This window comes from Eleginops maclovinus, chromosome 5 (genome assembly GCF_036324505.1).
Source record: "Eleginops maclovinus isolate JMC-PN-2008 ecotype Puerto Natales chromosome 5, JC_Emac_rtc_rv5, whole genome shotgun sequence".
NCBI classification, from domain to species: Eukaryota; Metazoa; Chordata; class Actinopteri; order Perciformes; family Eleginopidae; genus Eleginops; species Eleginops maclovinus.
The window spans coordinates 5,058,482-5,072,976 of NC_086353.1; the positions used below are offsets into that span (position 1 = coordinate 5,058,482).

Here is a 14,495-nt window from a genome sequence, read left to right on the forward strand (position 1 = left end):
AACATTACTTCTGTGCAATCAAAGAGACACAAAGGGATACTACGTACTACTTTATTATTGGATGCTGAAACAGGTTATCAGACAGACACAAAAATACTCTTATTTACATCTACGTTAAAAACAAAACTTAAAAATAGACACGTGAAGATGTTTGAGAAAACTAAACTTTGGCAAACTGGAATTTTTCCATTTGTGACACTCAAAGTGAATTTAAGTACACAAACCCTGCAAACGTCAAAAACTCTTTAAATGTTCGTGAAATGAAAGAGTACAATCTACTCCAAATGAGAAATAGGAACAACAATTACTTATATTGACTGTGAGCATGCTCTTTTAATATCTACTGTAATTACAAGGTGCTGCAGAGCTATAAGTTGTTACTCTTTACAAAGTTATCACTCAAGACTAATGAATGTGTCTGAAAGGTAAAGATTACACAAAGTAAAAAAATAAAACATGATGTCAGTCTATCTCGGGGACTAAATGTACTGAGACTTTTAAGCAGCATCACCTACTAACAGTGAGTAAACTGGGAACCAGTGATCATCTTCAGTCATCCAAAGGAACTGGACAGGAGATCCCTGTGTGTGGGACAAACGTTGTACGGGAACAGCAGCAAATGTCTTTTTCTTCAGGCATGTAGGACACTCAAGTGGACTCCTCCTGAGCTTTTGGGCCACTAAAATCAAAGAAAATCAAGTTAAAGGTTAAGACTCTTGTGATACATTGACCTCCACGGTCTAACACATTAATAATAACAGGTATAGAGCTACATGGTTCGACTGGAAGACATGTTTCTTTCAAAACAATGCACATGGTTGTTATAGTTTAACTTGAGCCAATCTGACTCTACAACTCACTGGAGCACTGAATGTGTCCTAATCCACACTTTAAAATACTTCAATAAAATATTCAGCTGTTTCAGGGAAATTAATGACACTGTAACTCTTTTAAATCAAATTTGGTAGGAGCCAGGAAGGTCAGAGTTGGGATTTCTGATGTATGTTTTTGATTGTTTATATTTTGGCATTGTTTGGCACTGCATCAATTAAGGACGGGATCAGTTAGGTCACATGGGTAAGGGCGACACTCATTGTTAATATAATCAGCTGTTCACCTGTGTGAGGTGTGTGGAAGAGAAGGTCGTTGTATTCTTTGTTTACCAAACTTGATTATCTTTATTAAAGCAAGATTTGTTCAACGCATTTTTGGATACTAGACTTCATTTTTGACAAAGGCAAACAGTCCCAACCTCAGCCTCTCTGCTGATACAAATGTTTGTTCCTGCTGTCGCTATACATTTAAAAAAACCCATGTCAAGGTTTCTCAAGGTTTCAAGGTTTTATTGGTCATATGCACAGCATATACAACGTATATGTTGGCAATGAAAATCTTATGTCGCGTGCTCCTCCAACAACTCAACATACATGGTGCAGATAAGATAAATAAAATAGTGCAAAAAGAGAGAAGAATATTTACAAGAACAACAATAGAGATTTGAGGATGTGAAATATATACATATGTGGAATACATTGAGAGTATTTAAATACTTTACACTGTTGAATGAGGAGGTATGGACAGATGCATATATTACGTATAACAGATGTATATGGCAGATGTGTATAACAGATATATATATATATATATATATATATCATGTGTGTGTGTACTATAAACAGATGTGAGTAGACATTCACACAGCTCAGGAGTTCAGTAGTCTTATAGCCTGTGGTATAAAACTGTCTCTGAGTCTGGTGGTCTTGGTCCGGATGCTGCGGTACCGTCTGCCAGACGGCAGCAGACAGAACAGATTGTTGCTGGGGTGATGGGGGTCCTTATTATATCCTACCGGCCTTCTTCCTACACTGCTGGGTGTAGAGGTCTTCCATGGATGGCAGCTCCGTCCTGGGGATGTGCTGAGCAGTTTTCACCACCCTCTGTAGAGTCTTACGGTTGAGGGCGGTGCAACTGCCATACCAGGCGGTGATGCAGCCAGTCAGGATACTCTCGATGGTGCACCTATAGAAGTTGCAGAGTATCCTGGAGTCCATGTTGAACTTCCGCAGCCTGCGGAGGAAGAAGAGCCGCTGTCGAGCTGTCTTGGATATGACCCTGGTGTGATGTGTCCATGTCAGGTCCTCACTGATGTTTACCCCGAGGAACCTGAAGCTGCTGACTCTCTCCACAGGAGTCCCATCGATGGTGATGGGTGTGTGTGCCTCTCTCTGCCTCTTCCTGTAATGTAATGTCTGTGAGCACATCTGCCAGCTGAACTGCACACACCTTGAGAGCACGGCCAGGGATGCCATCAGGTCTAGGAGCCCTGTGTGCGTTGATCCTTTTCAGAGATCTACACACATCTGCACTGGTTAAAACCAGTGAGCAGGGATCCTGGGCCTTCTGTGCCTCCACAGCTGGGGGCCTCTCAAAGCGTGCATAAAATGTGTTCAGTTCATCTGGGAGAGATGCAGACACTTCCTCAGCACCACTCGTTGTCCTTTTGTAGTCTGTTATTGTTTTTAGTCCAGACCACATATTTCTGGCGTTGGAGGCCTTGTAATTCGACTCCACCTTGTCCCTGTATTGTCTTTTCGCACTGCTAATAGCTCTCCGGAGTGCATACCTGGAATTCCTGTACTCATCCAGGGCTTCCAGGATGAGTACGTTTATCCAGGCTTGGGCGGTTTGCATGTTGCAAAAAAAAACAACCAACAAAGTAAAACAATAAAAACACTAAGATGTGGAGTTGTTGAGGAGCTCGAGACACGGCAGCCATCCTCGGCGCCATCTTGCTTCACATGTCTTGTAGACCTTCAGATAATACTGCGACACATTTAGTTCAAGGTAATAAATTTGAACACCAACTTCTGAGAACATTTTGGAGTCTAAAGGTATTAGGAAACCTATAGTGACCGTGTCTAAAGGAGGAGAACGATAGGATGATCACACTAGGTAACGCTGGGTCTTCTGCATGAGGACCCAGCCCTAATACATGGGACAACAGCTCTACCTACAGTCAGTATGCTCTGACTCATGTACTGTGAGTGTATACATTACTCTGCATGCCAGAGGACAGAACAAAATAGATTTGCACCAGTGTTGTCCTGCGCATGTTTTGGGTAAACTACCTGTGATTCTCTCCAACTGAAGTGTCTTCAAGAAGTTTCTCTCTCTCCGTTTCCTTCTCTTCTGGGCTGATATCACCATTTGTCATCTTGTCTTTAGGGCGGAAAACAGAGAAATACACACAGACTTATTTAGCAAGCTCATTAGTACAACCTTAATCACCGCAGAGAGGAGAACTCACAGCAGCATGTGATGGCACACACTGTGAGCTCCAGACCTTACGGAGATAAACACAATTTTCCGTCCATTCGGCATGCCTTGTTGTAAAAAAGGGACCTTTCAAAGAGACCCATTTTAGTGAGAGTACAGCATGTAAAGAAATAAAGTGAACCGATAGAGCGAGGATGTGGCTGCAGCCCTCCGATTACTCTGTTTCTATGGAGAATGTTAACCACAGAGATCCTATGATGTGTTCATGGAAAGGGATGGAACAAACTGACCCAAAGCTTCAATGTCTCCGTTGTCTAGTCGATTTTTCATATTTCACCAAACTGGTCATACTCGATTAACCAATAACCAGCGATGACGCCTGATGACGCAACTCCATCACCTAACCAACTGCCATGTGCTGAAATGCTACCAGATTTTTAACTGATACTCACTTATGATCCTCTTAACCTAATAAGTATGAAACAGCATCGCTCTTATTCCAACGAAAGCTACGCCTGTGCTCGCATTACAAACGATAAGGTCTGACCTATTATACAGAACGATTAGCCTCTTTATTTGGCTATTGTTCAGTAATTATTTATAGTGAATTATAGGCCTTGGGATTGACATTGAACATTCGAGACTGATCCAAATGAGGCCATTAGTATTCAATGCTTAAAGTCAGTTTAAAAAATAAAAGTTGGCATCAAATGCTCTGGCAGTTTTGTAGCAGCAGCATAAAACAAAACAAGGCATTGCACATATTTCTAAAATTCTAAAATATCAAAATCTAGAAATAAACCAGCATTAGAGAGTCAAAAAATATACAGTTCACCGTGAAGATAAAGAATCTATAAACTCTGACAAATAAAACACTATTGAAGGGCCCATTTTCAGTTCACACAATATAAAGCAGGATATTATTTACATTTAGTGAACAAGGAATGGAATATTAAGTTAAACATAACTGTAAAAGGTACAGTGAGAATGTTGAAAGTCCCGTTAACCAAAGAGAAAATATGGAGCAGTGAGTAGTTGTAGATTTAATCCTGATTTTAAAAGCAGAATACTTTGAATGTCTTTGATGATTCAGGTGAAGCTCTTTTTCTATGCAATGATGCACAGCAGAGTTTGGCATTTAAGTGTTTGAACTTTGGTCAAGATTGAATATATATTGAAAGCATATCGACGGCAATGATTTTGTCTGCAAGTTGAAACTTTAGACTTTGTCAGCTGACTGTGTTAAACCTTTTTAAAAAGTCCCTTCCCTCACCTCATTGCAACGTATGTTAATGATCAGAAGCCCCTCACGCGCTCAGACTCGCTGACTTGAAGCTTATGAATTTGTTTCCTGTGTTTTCTCAGCATGCACTGTGAAATGTCTGGGGTCATCAGGAGCGAGTCTGCGGTGATGCAGCTCGTCTATGGTGACCTCAGGGGCCTTCTTTGGCGGGTCTGCTTCAGATCTATGGCTTGGTTCTGTTCCTAACATGCGTCTCTTCTTGCCCTGCAGCTGATTAATTATAATTTGAAATGCCTGTGTTCCTTCCTTCGGGCGGTCCCCTTTTAATTTGGTTTCACTTGGTATAGTTTGTTAAAAATGGGCCGTGTGTAGAATTTAGCGTCAACTAGTGTAACCGTATACGTCTCAGCTTACCCCTCCTTTCCCTGACTACAGTAATGAGTCGCTGAACGCAAAACCGTGGGACTTTTCCTCTTGCTTGGAGGCCATTTTTACCATAACAGTTCTTTAGAAGCAATAAAATTCAGGCGGAGGCTGGCGTTACTACAGCTTCACAAGCATGAGATCAACGGTGGCCTTCACGTCACTTTAAAATGTGAAAGGCCATCTAGAGGCAGAGTTTGGTTTGTCCGTTCTGAGCTACTGTAAGAACGGTGCCAAATAGCAAACTCACGTGGAAGAACTGCATAAGTACATATTAAGGGTTTATTTTAAACTAATTGTAAAAGGTATTTCTAAACTTTATGGTATGTTTTTGCTGTAATTTACGTAATATGTTCAAAATGATGGCATTATGACACCTCAAACCTTCAAATTACTCACCAAATCACATTTTTACCATCAAGAATGAATCCCTGTCTGTATGTTTTCCTGGCAACAGAAAGAAACATCACTGAATCTATATCATGTATTACCCGAGACGTTTTCCTTGGCTTGCTCCACTCTCTTCAGCGCCCCCTTCTTGGCCTCCTCGTGCTGCCGTTGCTCGGCTATAGACTTGTTGAGCACCTGGCTGAGCACACAGTCGCCTTCTCCAACCAGAAACATGCTCTTAAACTTGTTATACAACATGGTGGCCTTGTCCATGACGTCCTGGCTGGCCTTGAATCTGCGAATCTAGAAGATGAATAAAAACATGCTTCACCAGGTGCTTAGAAACACACCGGCTGGTGTAGTTTCATTCTACAAACAGTATGGCTTCTAATAGATTTTGGATGAGTGACTCTACCTTTTTGAGTGTGGCAATAAGTTCACTGTGTTTCTGAAGGTGTTGTGTCGTCACTTGAAGAGCACTGATCTCATCCAATGCCTCCAACGCTTTCTTCACATCCTAGTGAGGAGGGAGCGTGGGACAAACGTGGCATGGAAGCAACAAAAGAAAAAAAACATTATCAGAGTTTTTATAAAAACACAAAGCCAACTTAAGCGTGGTATATTAAAGAGAACGTATTATGCTAGTCTTCAGGCTTGTACTGTGACACCTTTTCATTAATGATGATCAAGATAATGTCTTTTCTTTCTCATGCTGCCAGTGTTTCTGCCTCTTTTCACCCTCTGTCTGAAACCAGAGCCCAGTCTGCTCTGATTGGTTAGCTGGACCGTTCTGTTGAGGACACTACCTCTGGAGGGAATTTGGGATTTTAGCCTGCGCAGACTATTTACATGCACGTTAACCTTTATGACACTTTACAGGAAAGGGAAAACCTCAGAAAGCATAAGAGGGCGTGTTTAAACGTCCAGTCTTATTTTTCCATAAAAGTTCAAACATTGGTGTCCATTTGCACCCTAATGATGCGCATGTCAAAAAGGGACTAAGATCTCCAAGAAAGATATAAAAAACTTCCAGAGACATTGCCCAAATAGTTAGTAACTGTATTTTATGGTTGATTGAGATAAATCCCTCTGGAAAATGTGATTGTTTTGTCTTCATTTCATCGTCCCCTTCATTCACTGAACCAACAAAGAATCATTTGCAGAAGTTTTCCGTGGAGAAATGTATGACCAGCTCAGTGGCTGGTAGAACTTACAGGGTTGTCAATTTTCAGTGAAATCTTGATTTCACTATGCAGTCTCTGGAGCTTCAATTCGGTCGACATTTCTGTGGGACAGATCAAATAAATAAAATCGATTGTATGACGTTACCATTGAAACAGCGCTTTAATAGAGTGTGAATATAAGAATGAAAAATTAGCTTCAAAAACAAGTTTCGGGACAGGCAGCATCCTTTTACACATCCGGAGGTTTGTTTTAATGTCTGTGCAGACTTGGTCAATTATGTTCTTGATTTAAGACACCCAACAAAGTATTCATTTATACTGGTAAAAATATAAAACTCAGGGACCTCATTTTAATATTTTATCCTACAAATATAAAATACAACTGAACCTTTATTGATCCACTGAACTGTCATTTCATTTATTGATTAATTATAGGCTGATTTTGACAGTATTGATCTATTTGCTAAACCTTAGCAATGATAATGATTTTGCTTGAAGTAAATACAAGTACTTTTTTCAATCTCTGAATTACAGTACTCACCCTTTTTCTTGGCTCCTGTCCTCTCTTCATTTTTCTTCCCATCGTCTTTGTTTGGCCTGCAAGAGAGAATAACCACATCATGTCAGAAATATATCTATGTGTCACATAATGATCGTTATACATTGTAATTAGTGTCAAAATGAGTAGCTGATTAAAAGAGTAACATGTATTGTAATGGTCCATTAATATAGGGAAATGCATTAAATATAACATTCTCTTGTCAATCCTTTTCAAATGTTAATGTTCTTCAAATGTTTCCCTTTAGTAAGATTGTAATCTGAACACTTGTTGGCTGTCAGCCCAGAATAAGTAATGTGAGGGGTCATTTTCAAAAGGTGTGTTGTATGTTTACGTACTCTCTCAATTCATCTGCTTTCCGTCGCCGCGCATCTTTGTCCATTTCTGAGTTTTGGTTTTTCTTCCGGCCTTTGTTTTTCTGGGATGAAAAAGGATTCAGAATTAGCATGAAAGCATTTTACTGACTGTAAACACCCATTTGAAATGAGGAAGCATCATGTTAGACCTGCCTCTTCATCATCAGAGCCTGAGGAGCTGTCGTCCTTCTTCTTCTTCTTGGTTTCTGGCTCCTTACCCTCTGCCTCCTTTCCTTTGCTGTCCTCCTTCTTTCTTTTCTCCTCCTCTCCACTCTTGGTCTTGTCCTCTTGTGGCCTCTTTCTCTTTTTATCTGACTCAGCAGTCTCCCTGAATGTGTCAGCAAAAGTTGGTAAGATGCAAGAATCAAAGGCCCAGGCTCCTTCGACAATGTGACACGGAATAAACCTAAGACTCAAGAGAGATAAATAGCACTATCTATATATAACGAATGTGTGCTCGGAACACTTATTGCAAGAATTATGATGTGTGTTTTACATTTCACTTCCTGAGCCCTGCTGGTCCTGCTGCTGCTGGAGCAGAAGGGACTTCTCACTTTTGGGCTTCCTGCCTCTTCGTTTGGAACCCTCTGCACCTGGACACAAACACACACCACACACACATAAGTCCCATATATGCAAAAAGAGATGAGTTGTTCAGAATCCTACTTAGAAATAGAGTTTGATGTTGTTATCCTACCAATATCCTACAATTCCACAGTAAATATCTACTGCTGATATGTATGTGTATTTTCCATTTATTGAATTGTTTTCATGCCATACAATACACACTTTATTTTGAATGATCTTTAAAGATTTATAACTATTCTTATACACACACAAGTTATTAAAACGCATTATAAGTACCAACATCACAGGGAGCACAGCATACCTGAGAGACTAGCAGGACTAGCAGGTACGTCCTGTTGTTCAGTCTCCTGCTCAGCATCACCCTGGGATAAATACAAAACAAACCATGTTATAAAATGTTTTCTACAAACCGTTAACAATATTAAAAGACAAATACATCTGATGGACAGAGAGCTGTGACACTGTTTACACAAAGAAAAAGTTGGTACACTTGTCAAGTTAAGGCGTGGACTGTTACTGATTGTAAACCCACTGAAAATGAATCCAATAATAAAGACTACCAACCTTTTTTTTCCTTCCTCTTTTCGGTTTGGGAACATCTGTGGATTCTTTCTGTGTTGAGCCCTAAAATGTGAACCCTTTTGTTAATTTCATTACAGTCTATAGTTTTTCCTGTTTTTGTAGTTCCCTTCTATGTGTGCAATGTGGTCTGAAAAAAAATGTCAAGTGGAGAACTAATAATATGTACCTGAGGATTTTTTTCCCCAGCCTCAACAAGAACTTACATTTCCGGATCAAAAGCGCCATCTAGTGCACAACTGGGATATTGCACTCTCTGATGTGTCAGTGTTATATGGTAGCTGTGTCCAAATTCTATACATAATACATATAAAATGCATATACTAATATATAAAAGTACACACACTGTCTGAATGCAGTATACAAAAAACAATTTCTTAACTTTTAATAAAACAGGAAAAGAAACACTGAAAACTACAGATTTTTGTCGTTATTTTTAAATACTCTCTTGGACAGCTTCATCACAATTCAATGGTATTTCTATTTTTTAACAAGGTCCTATTCCACTATTACACATTGGATTGCAAATGCGCATAGTATTCGTAACGTTTTGGGTATGCTTAGTGTATATTGTAAAGAGTTGAGACACAGTTGATCACTTATTAAAATATTGCAAGGAGATCAGGGGAAATGCCTCCTAAGCAAAATACGTAAAGTGTGAACAAAGTCATAACTTACCTTTCTCGTTAGCACACAGAAAGCCATGCAAAATTAAATCAAATCAACTCCGTGCAAACAGCAGTGTTGTGAAAATGAGGACGGGGACAGGCAGGAAATACACAGACTAAAGGTCCCGAAACCTAGAATCAATTTGATCAAGAGTCAGCTATGCTTACAGGATATAATTAACTCTATTAAATTATTTTCAGCAGCATCACAGAGACTGTTTTCTAGAAAAATATCCCTCAGAAAACCCAGAGCAGAAACCTTTATCAAAACGTCAAACACCAGTGCAAGTCTGTGGCCACCAACGAGAACTCTGAGTCAAACAGAAACAAACCACCAGTAAAAAACCACCAAGTGTGACATGCTTTCTCACAGGGAGGGGGGGGGGGGGAGGGAAGGCGACCCGCGCCTTTTTATGAGATCCCAGCATGCATGGTACGTACATCCTGGTTCTGAGGACCCTGCTCAGAGATCAGAGACCCTTCCTCCTCCTCCTCCTCATCATCATCATCCTCCTCCTCCTCCTCCTCCTCCTCCTCATTCTCATTCTCCTGCTCAGTCTCACTTCCTGGAACCTGAATGCACCCAAGACACAGCATAGAACGCAGTGTGGTGGGATAAATGAGTCTTCAAAGGGAGAAAAGTTAGCGAGATTCCTTCGGTTGCACACTCTTAGTATAATTCTTCCAATCTATTAATACAGAAAGAAACTATTCATTTGTTAGGCTATGGCCTGCACTGACATGTAAATCAGTATGAAGCAGACACACATTAGAAAAAGACGGAAAACCGCAAAAGAAGAAAGAAGCTGACAACACAGGAGCAGACTGTGAAGCGGCTGTGTAGATAGTGACTTTCAAAGAGTAAAAACATACTTTGGTTTTTGTCACCTTGTCACCTGCCTCCTCTTCTCCCTCTGGGCTGCTGTCCGAAACCTTTCCATTGAAGGTCCCAGGAGCCACCGGCTGTAATAAAATAATAAACAATATATTGATTAAGTAAAACAAATTGGCAAAACTAAAGTAACTTCCAAGATCCTAACCAACTGCTCTTTCAATTTGGTGGCCCTCATACTGTAGGTACAGGTAAAAAGCTACAACATGAGGATACAATTAAAAACAGGTGCACATGCAATAAAATGTCCACGCCTTTTTCTTTGGAAGAGAAGTATGTACCTTTGGTGCAGTGAGTTCAACTTTAGGGTTGTTCTCTATCTCCCACAATCCTTCATTGAAGCCTTTCCTCTTGTTGGGCTTGGCGTACTTCTCTTTGTGTTGATGGTAGGGAAAGACATCTTTTGGGCCAAGAAATGCTCTGTTAGAAAAAAGATAACACACAATGTCAGTCTATTTCAGACTTTGTGTACTTTAAAATAATGTAGGCTGGTGTGTGTAAACTCTCAAAAGGACAACTCAAAATTAAGTATGCATTTGCAAATGTGTTCCAACCTTTTCTCAATGGCAACAGTTTTATTTCTTTGTTTTACCTGACCATACAACAACCGATTTTTGCTGCATTTCCTGCAAAACCTGTTTTTTTTTTTTGATCACCCAGAATAACTGAAGAATTAAATGCTACTTCTCCTTAACATATGAAAGACTATTAAAGTCAAATAAATAACAAAGACTGTTAGCGGTCAGTTACTAACGTTTCATGGGTGCCAAAGAAGAAGATGGGGAACTTGATGTTGGCTGGCTTCACAGCACCATCAGGGACTTCATCAATCTGGTAGGGACATTAGAAATAAGACAGGTGTATGTCCACATTAAATAGAAAAGTGACACATTTTATATTTTCTCAACCGTTTGTGCATAGCTAACCTTACTCTACTCCTTTTAGATATATTGTGTTTTACACAGGGAATCATATTTAGATGTATTTAAAGAAATGTTAAATATTAGTAGAGTCCTATGATAAGCCCCATACGTACTCTTGCAGGCCAGTGTGGATAGCCCTTCATCTTTGCAAAGATCAGATCACCCGGTTTCCAATCTCGAGTCATACTGAACGTATTACAATGCTGCAAAAAGATGACAGTATGAACTTAATACAAAACTAAACCTGTTTGTTAAGAAATGCATCTAAACAACGTTGGTACTGATGAGTCATGAAAACGTGTACAGATAGATTCAGTGTGTGCAATAAACCCCTTTACTGACCTGTAGTTTGTGACGACGTCTGTAAGCTACTCGACTATCATAAATATTTCAAGTGTTGCGGCAGCACAAATTCTTACCTGGAAAACACAACGCTCGTTTCCCCACAGTCGGATGCACGTTTTCCGCTCCCGCGCAGGACGTCGACAGACTGTACCATTATATGACCGGACGGAGGGGGGAGTTCATTGTAATTACACGTCTTTACATGTGTTGTGTATTTCAATAAGTAACACCAACTATTTTGCAACACTTTAATCCTACTAAATAATTATTGTGAGGTTACAGTGTGGGTATCAATCACACCAAATGTTGTTTTATAAATGCTGAATGCTAAATTGCGTAAGTAACCCTGGGCTGACGGAAGTGTTCGGAAAAAAGTGGGCGTCAACTTCCACGCATGCGTTCTAAAACTGATATATATAAATATTTACAGCCACGTTTACTGTCGTTACCGTTGAAACTAGAAGTGGTTATTATTCAATGAATCCTGTTTTCCTCAACTCACAACATGAAAGTTGTATGTAAATTAGTGCTGAATTGTAAATCTCTGATACCTGAAAAGAGGATAAGAGTGAAAGCTCTGCAGCTTGGTACTGATGCTGCAAAATCCAACCATTAAAAACAACATTTGGGTTTTGCCTGGTCCAGATCTGATAATTCAGTCAGCTACAAAGAAATGCTTTTGACATTCAACCATGTTTTACCTTAAGGATGGTCCAACAGTTCATGTGAGAAATGTTAGAGACATAATCAGACGATCTATTTGTAATATAATCAAGCTGAAAGCAGTAGTATGAGGGGGGGGGAAAACAGCTGGAAGAATTAACTCAAAATCTATAATAAACTTCGGGAAAAATAATCATGAGACCCTTTTTTTGTTCTGTGTCAACACAAATGGACCTACAGGTTTTCAATTGAAGATTTTACAATACAGTTTTTTTTAAATGCTCACATCCCTGCAAAATGAATAGATTTTTCTAGATTTCTACTCATTTATAAAAATCTATTTATGAGTGTGATAATGAAATATACATTTAAAAAAGCGTAATGGACAAATGTAGCTCAAAAACAGAGTTGAATTACATTTGTGGTATTTAGTGATCTCTAGTGGTGAGATCAGACCTAACACATGAAGCGAAAAACGTTTCTGTTTCTCATGTTTTAGTATTTGCTTTGTGCTCCAACATTGCCTAGTTCTTATCACAGTTGGATGTGAATTCTCAAAATCTGGTTGGGACTTTTTAGCAGTGATTTTTTTTTTTTACTGCGTCTCACAAACTAACAGAGGTTTTTTTGTGAGATTGTACATTATGATAGTCTCTTTCCTATTCACTTTCTTGTTTATTATTGAATCCCATATTTAACTTGCAATAATACATGTTTTTATTTCGGTTTTACTAGCGTGATTTGCATTGTTTGGTTGAGGCCTGATATTTCAGATGTTCATTGCCAGCGCTTTTGCAATTGTTGTGCAGAAATAGTTAATGACACATTTTTTGTCAACTATTGGCTCACTTATAATTACAACCCTCAAACGTACCTATATTATTGTTTGTACGTTCCCCATAGGCTGATAAATAAGTGTTTTAAAAAATCTTTACATAAGTCGGCCACGGGAGCTTTGAAAAACTGCAGATGGTGGAAATGGAGGAAGGTGACCTCAACATTAATGGCCACACAAGCAAGCCTTCATAAATCGTGTACAGTAGGTGTGTGTGTGTGTGTGTGTGTGTGTGTGTGTGTGTGTGTGTGTGTGTGTGTGTGTGTGTGTGTGTGTGTGTGTGTGTGTGTGTGTGTGTGTGTGTGTGTGTGTGTGTGTGTGTGTGTGTTAAAGACAAGAGAAGATGCTGATAGTTGAAGGACAGGCTCATCAGCCACAGGGACCCAGAGAGGGGGATAAGGGAGGAGAGGAGGCCAGGAAGGGGCCAGAGGCGAGTGGATGAGACAAAAGAAGACGAGAGAGAGGTGGACCCCGGGTCCTTGCCCAGGAATAACTCACAGGAGCTACCCGGCCCCCCGCCCAGCCTGCGAGGTGAGAGACCTCCGTGTTGGACCCCAGCCAGCTTAGTGGGGTTCCTGCTCAGACACACGGCTGTAACAGAAGCCAGGGATGAAGCTATAGAGAGATGACAGCAAGTGTGTGTGTGTGTGTGTGTGTGTGTGTGTGTGTGTGTGTGTGTGTGTGTGTGTGTGTGTGTGTGTGTGTGTGTGTGTGTGTGTGCGTGTGTGTGTGTGTGTGTGTGTGTGTGTGTGTGTGTGTGTGTGTAGACATGAATGTGAGTGTGTATCCTTCACCCTGGCAGACGAGGTGTTGGTAGAACATCCCGACCCACTCCGTCTCAGAGGGCCACAAAGTCCTGCTACCCTTCCTCACTCATTTGTTAACCTGCCTCTCTTCTTTGCGGTGTCCTCGCTCGCATGCTGAGAGAAGTTACTTTATATATGACCAGATTTACTCAATATCACTTCGCTGTACTTCACTGCTGCCCTCCGGCATGTCATGGCCATGAGAAAACCCAGAAAAGGGAACAGTCAGATTTCAGTTAAGGAAGTAATTTCCCTTTCATGTTCTCCCACATTAAGTATACATTGATTAAACTGTTGCAGAACAGAAACACGAGACAGGTGAGCTCTTATGTCACAGTGTCATGTACTGGTTCATGAGCTGAATTAACAATAAATACAAATGACTGTTTTTAAATTAGGTAAATATATATTTTCTGTTTCTGTTGTGAATGCACCTTAAACCTTACTTTTTTTTGAAAAATTCAAAACTAACCACAACACACAAGAGACCGTACCCTTCTTCAACTTCCTATCTTCAACTCATCACACAGTCTAATAATCAATACTGTTGAACATTTACAAAGGTTCAAAATTTGTGTGAGATCATTGATTTGGGGGTTTTACACTTTCCCGTGTGGCATCGTCTGAAGGGCACCTTCCCTGGACTTGAATGAGCGATGGTGTCCTTGAGCGTGTGTGTGTTTTTTATGTGTGTGTCATACTGTACACATGGATTGGCATCTTTCCCCTTACTGCTGGCAACCCTTCAGCCTGTTAGGGGAATGG

General features: G+C 40.2%; 1 protein-coding gene across 5 annotated transcripts; it reads right to left on the reverse strand.

The window, feature by feature from the left end:
* Nucleotides 1–37: 37 nt before the first annotated feature.
* On the reverse strand, nucleotides 38–11,634 carry psip1a (PC4 and SFRS1 interacting protein 1a). 5 transcript variants are annotated; one of them, XM_063884464.1, is made up of 17 exons: nucleotides 11,501–11,634; nucleotides 11,195–11,284; nucleotides 10,913–10,989; nucleotides 10,440–10,578; nucleotides 10,140–10,229; nucleotides 9,708–9,839; nucleotides 8,584–8,643; nucleotides 8,321–8,381; nucleotides 7,928–8,024; nucleotides 7,585–7,759; nucleotides 7,414–7,493; nucleotides 7,058–7,113; nucleotides 6,547–6,617; nucleotides 5,748–5,849; nucleotides 5,434–5,635; nucleotides 3,129–3,219; nucleotides 38–679 (listed from the first exon to the last, which is right to left on the reverse strand). In XM_063884464.1, the coding sequence occupies exons 2-17, from the start codon at nucleotides 11,264–11,266 to the stop codon at nucleotides 649–651; spliced, it is 1,536 nt and encodes a 511-aa protein (XP_063740534.1). In that variant the 5' UTR covers nucleotides 11,267–11,284; nucleotides 11,501–11,634; the 3' UTR covers nucleotides 38–648. The 5 variants fall into 5 exon arrangements, with proteins under 5 accessions (XP_063740534.1, XP_063740535.1, XP_063740533.1 ...); XM_063884465.1 differs by having other exon boundaries at nucleotides 10,155–10,229; nucleotides 11,424–11,565; XM_063884463.1 differs by having other exon boundaries at nucleotides 11,424–11,565.
* Nucleotides 11,635–14,495: the final 2,861 nt, after the last annotated feature.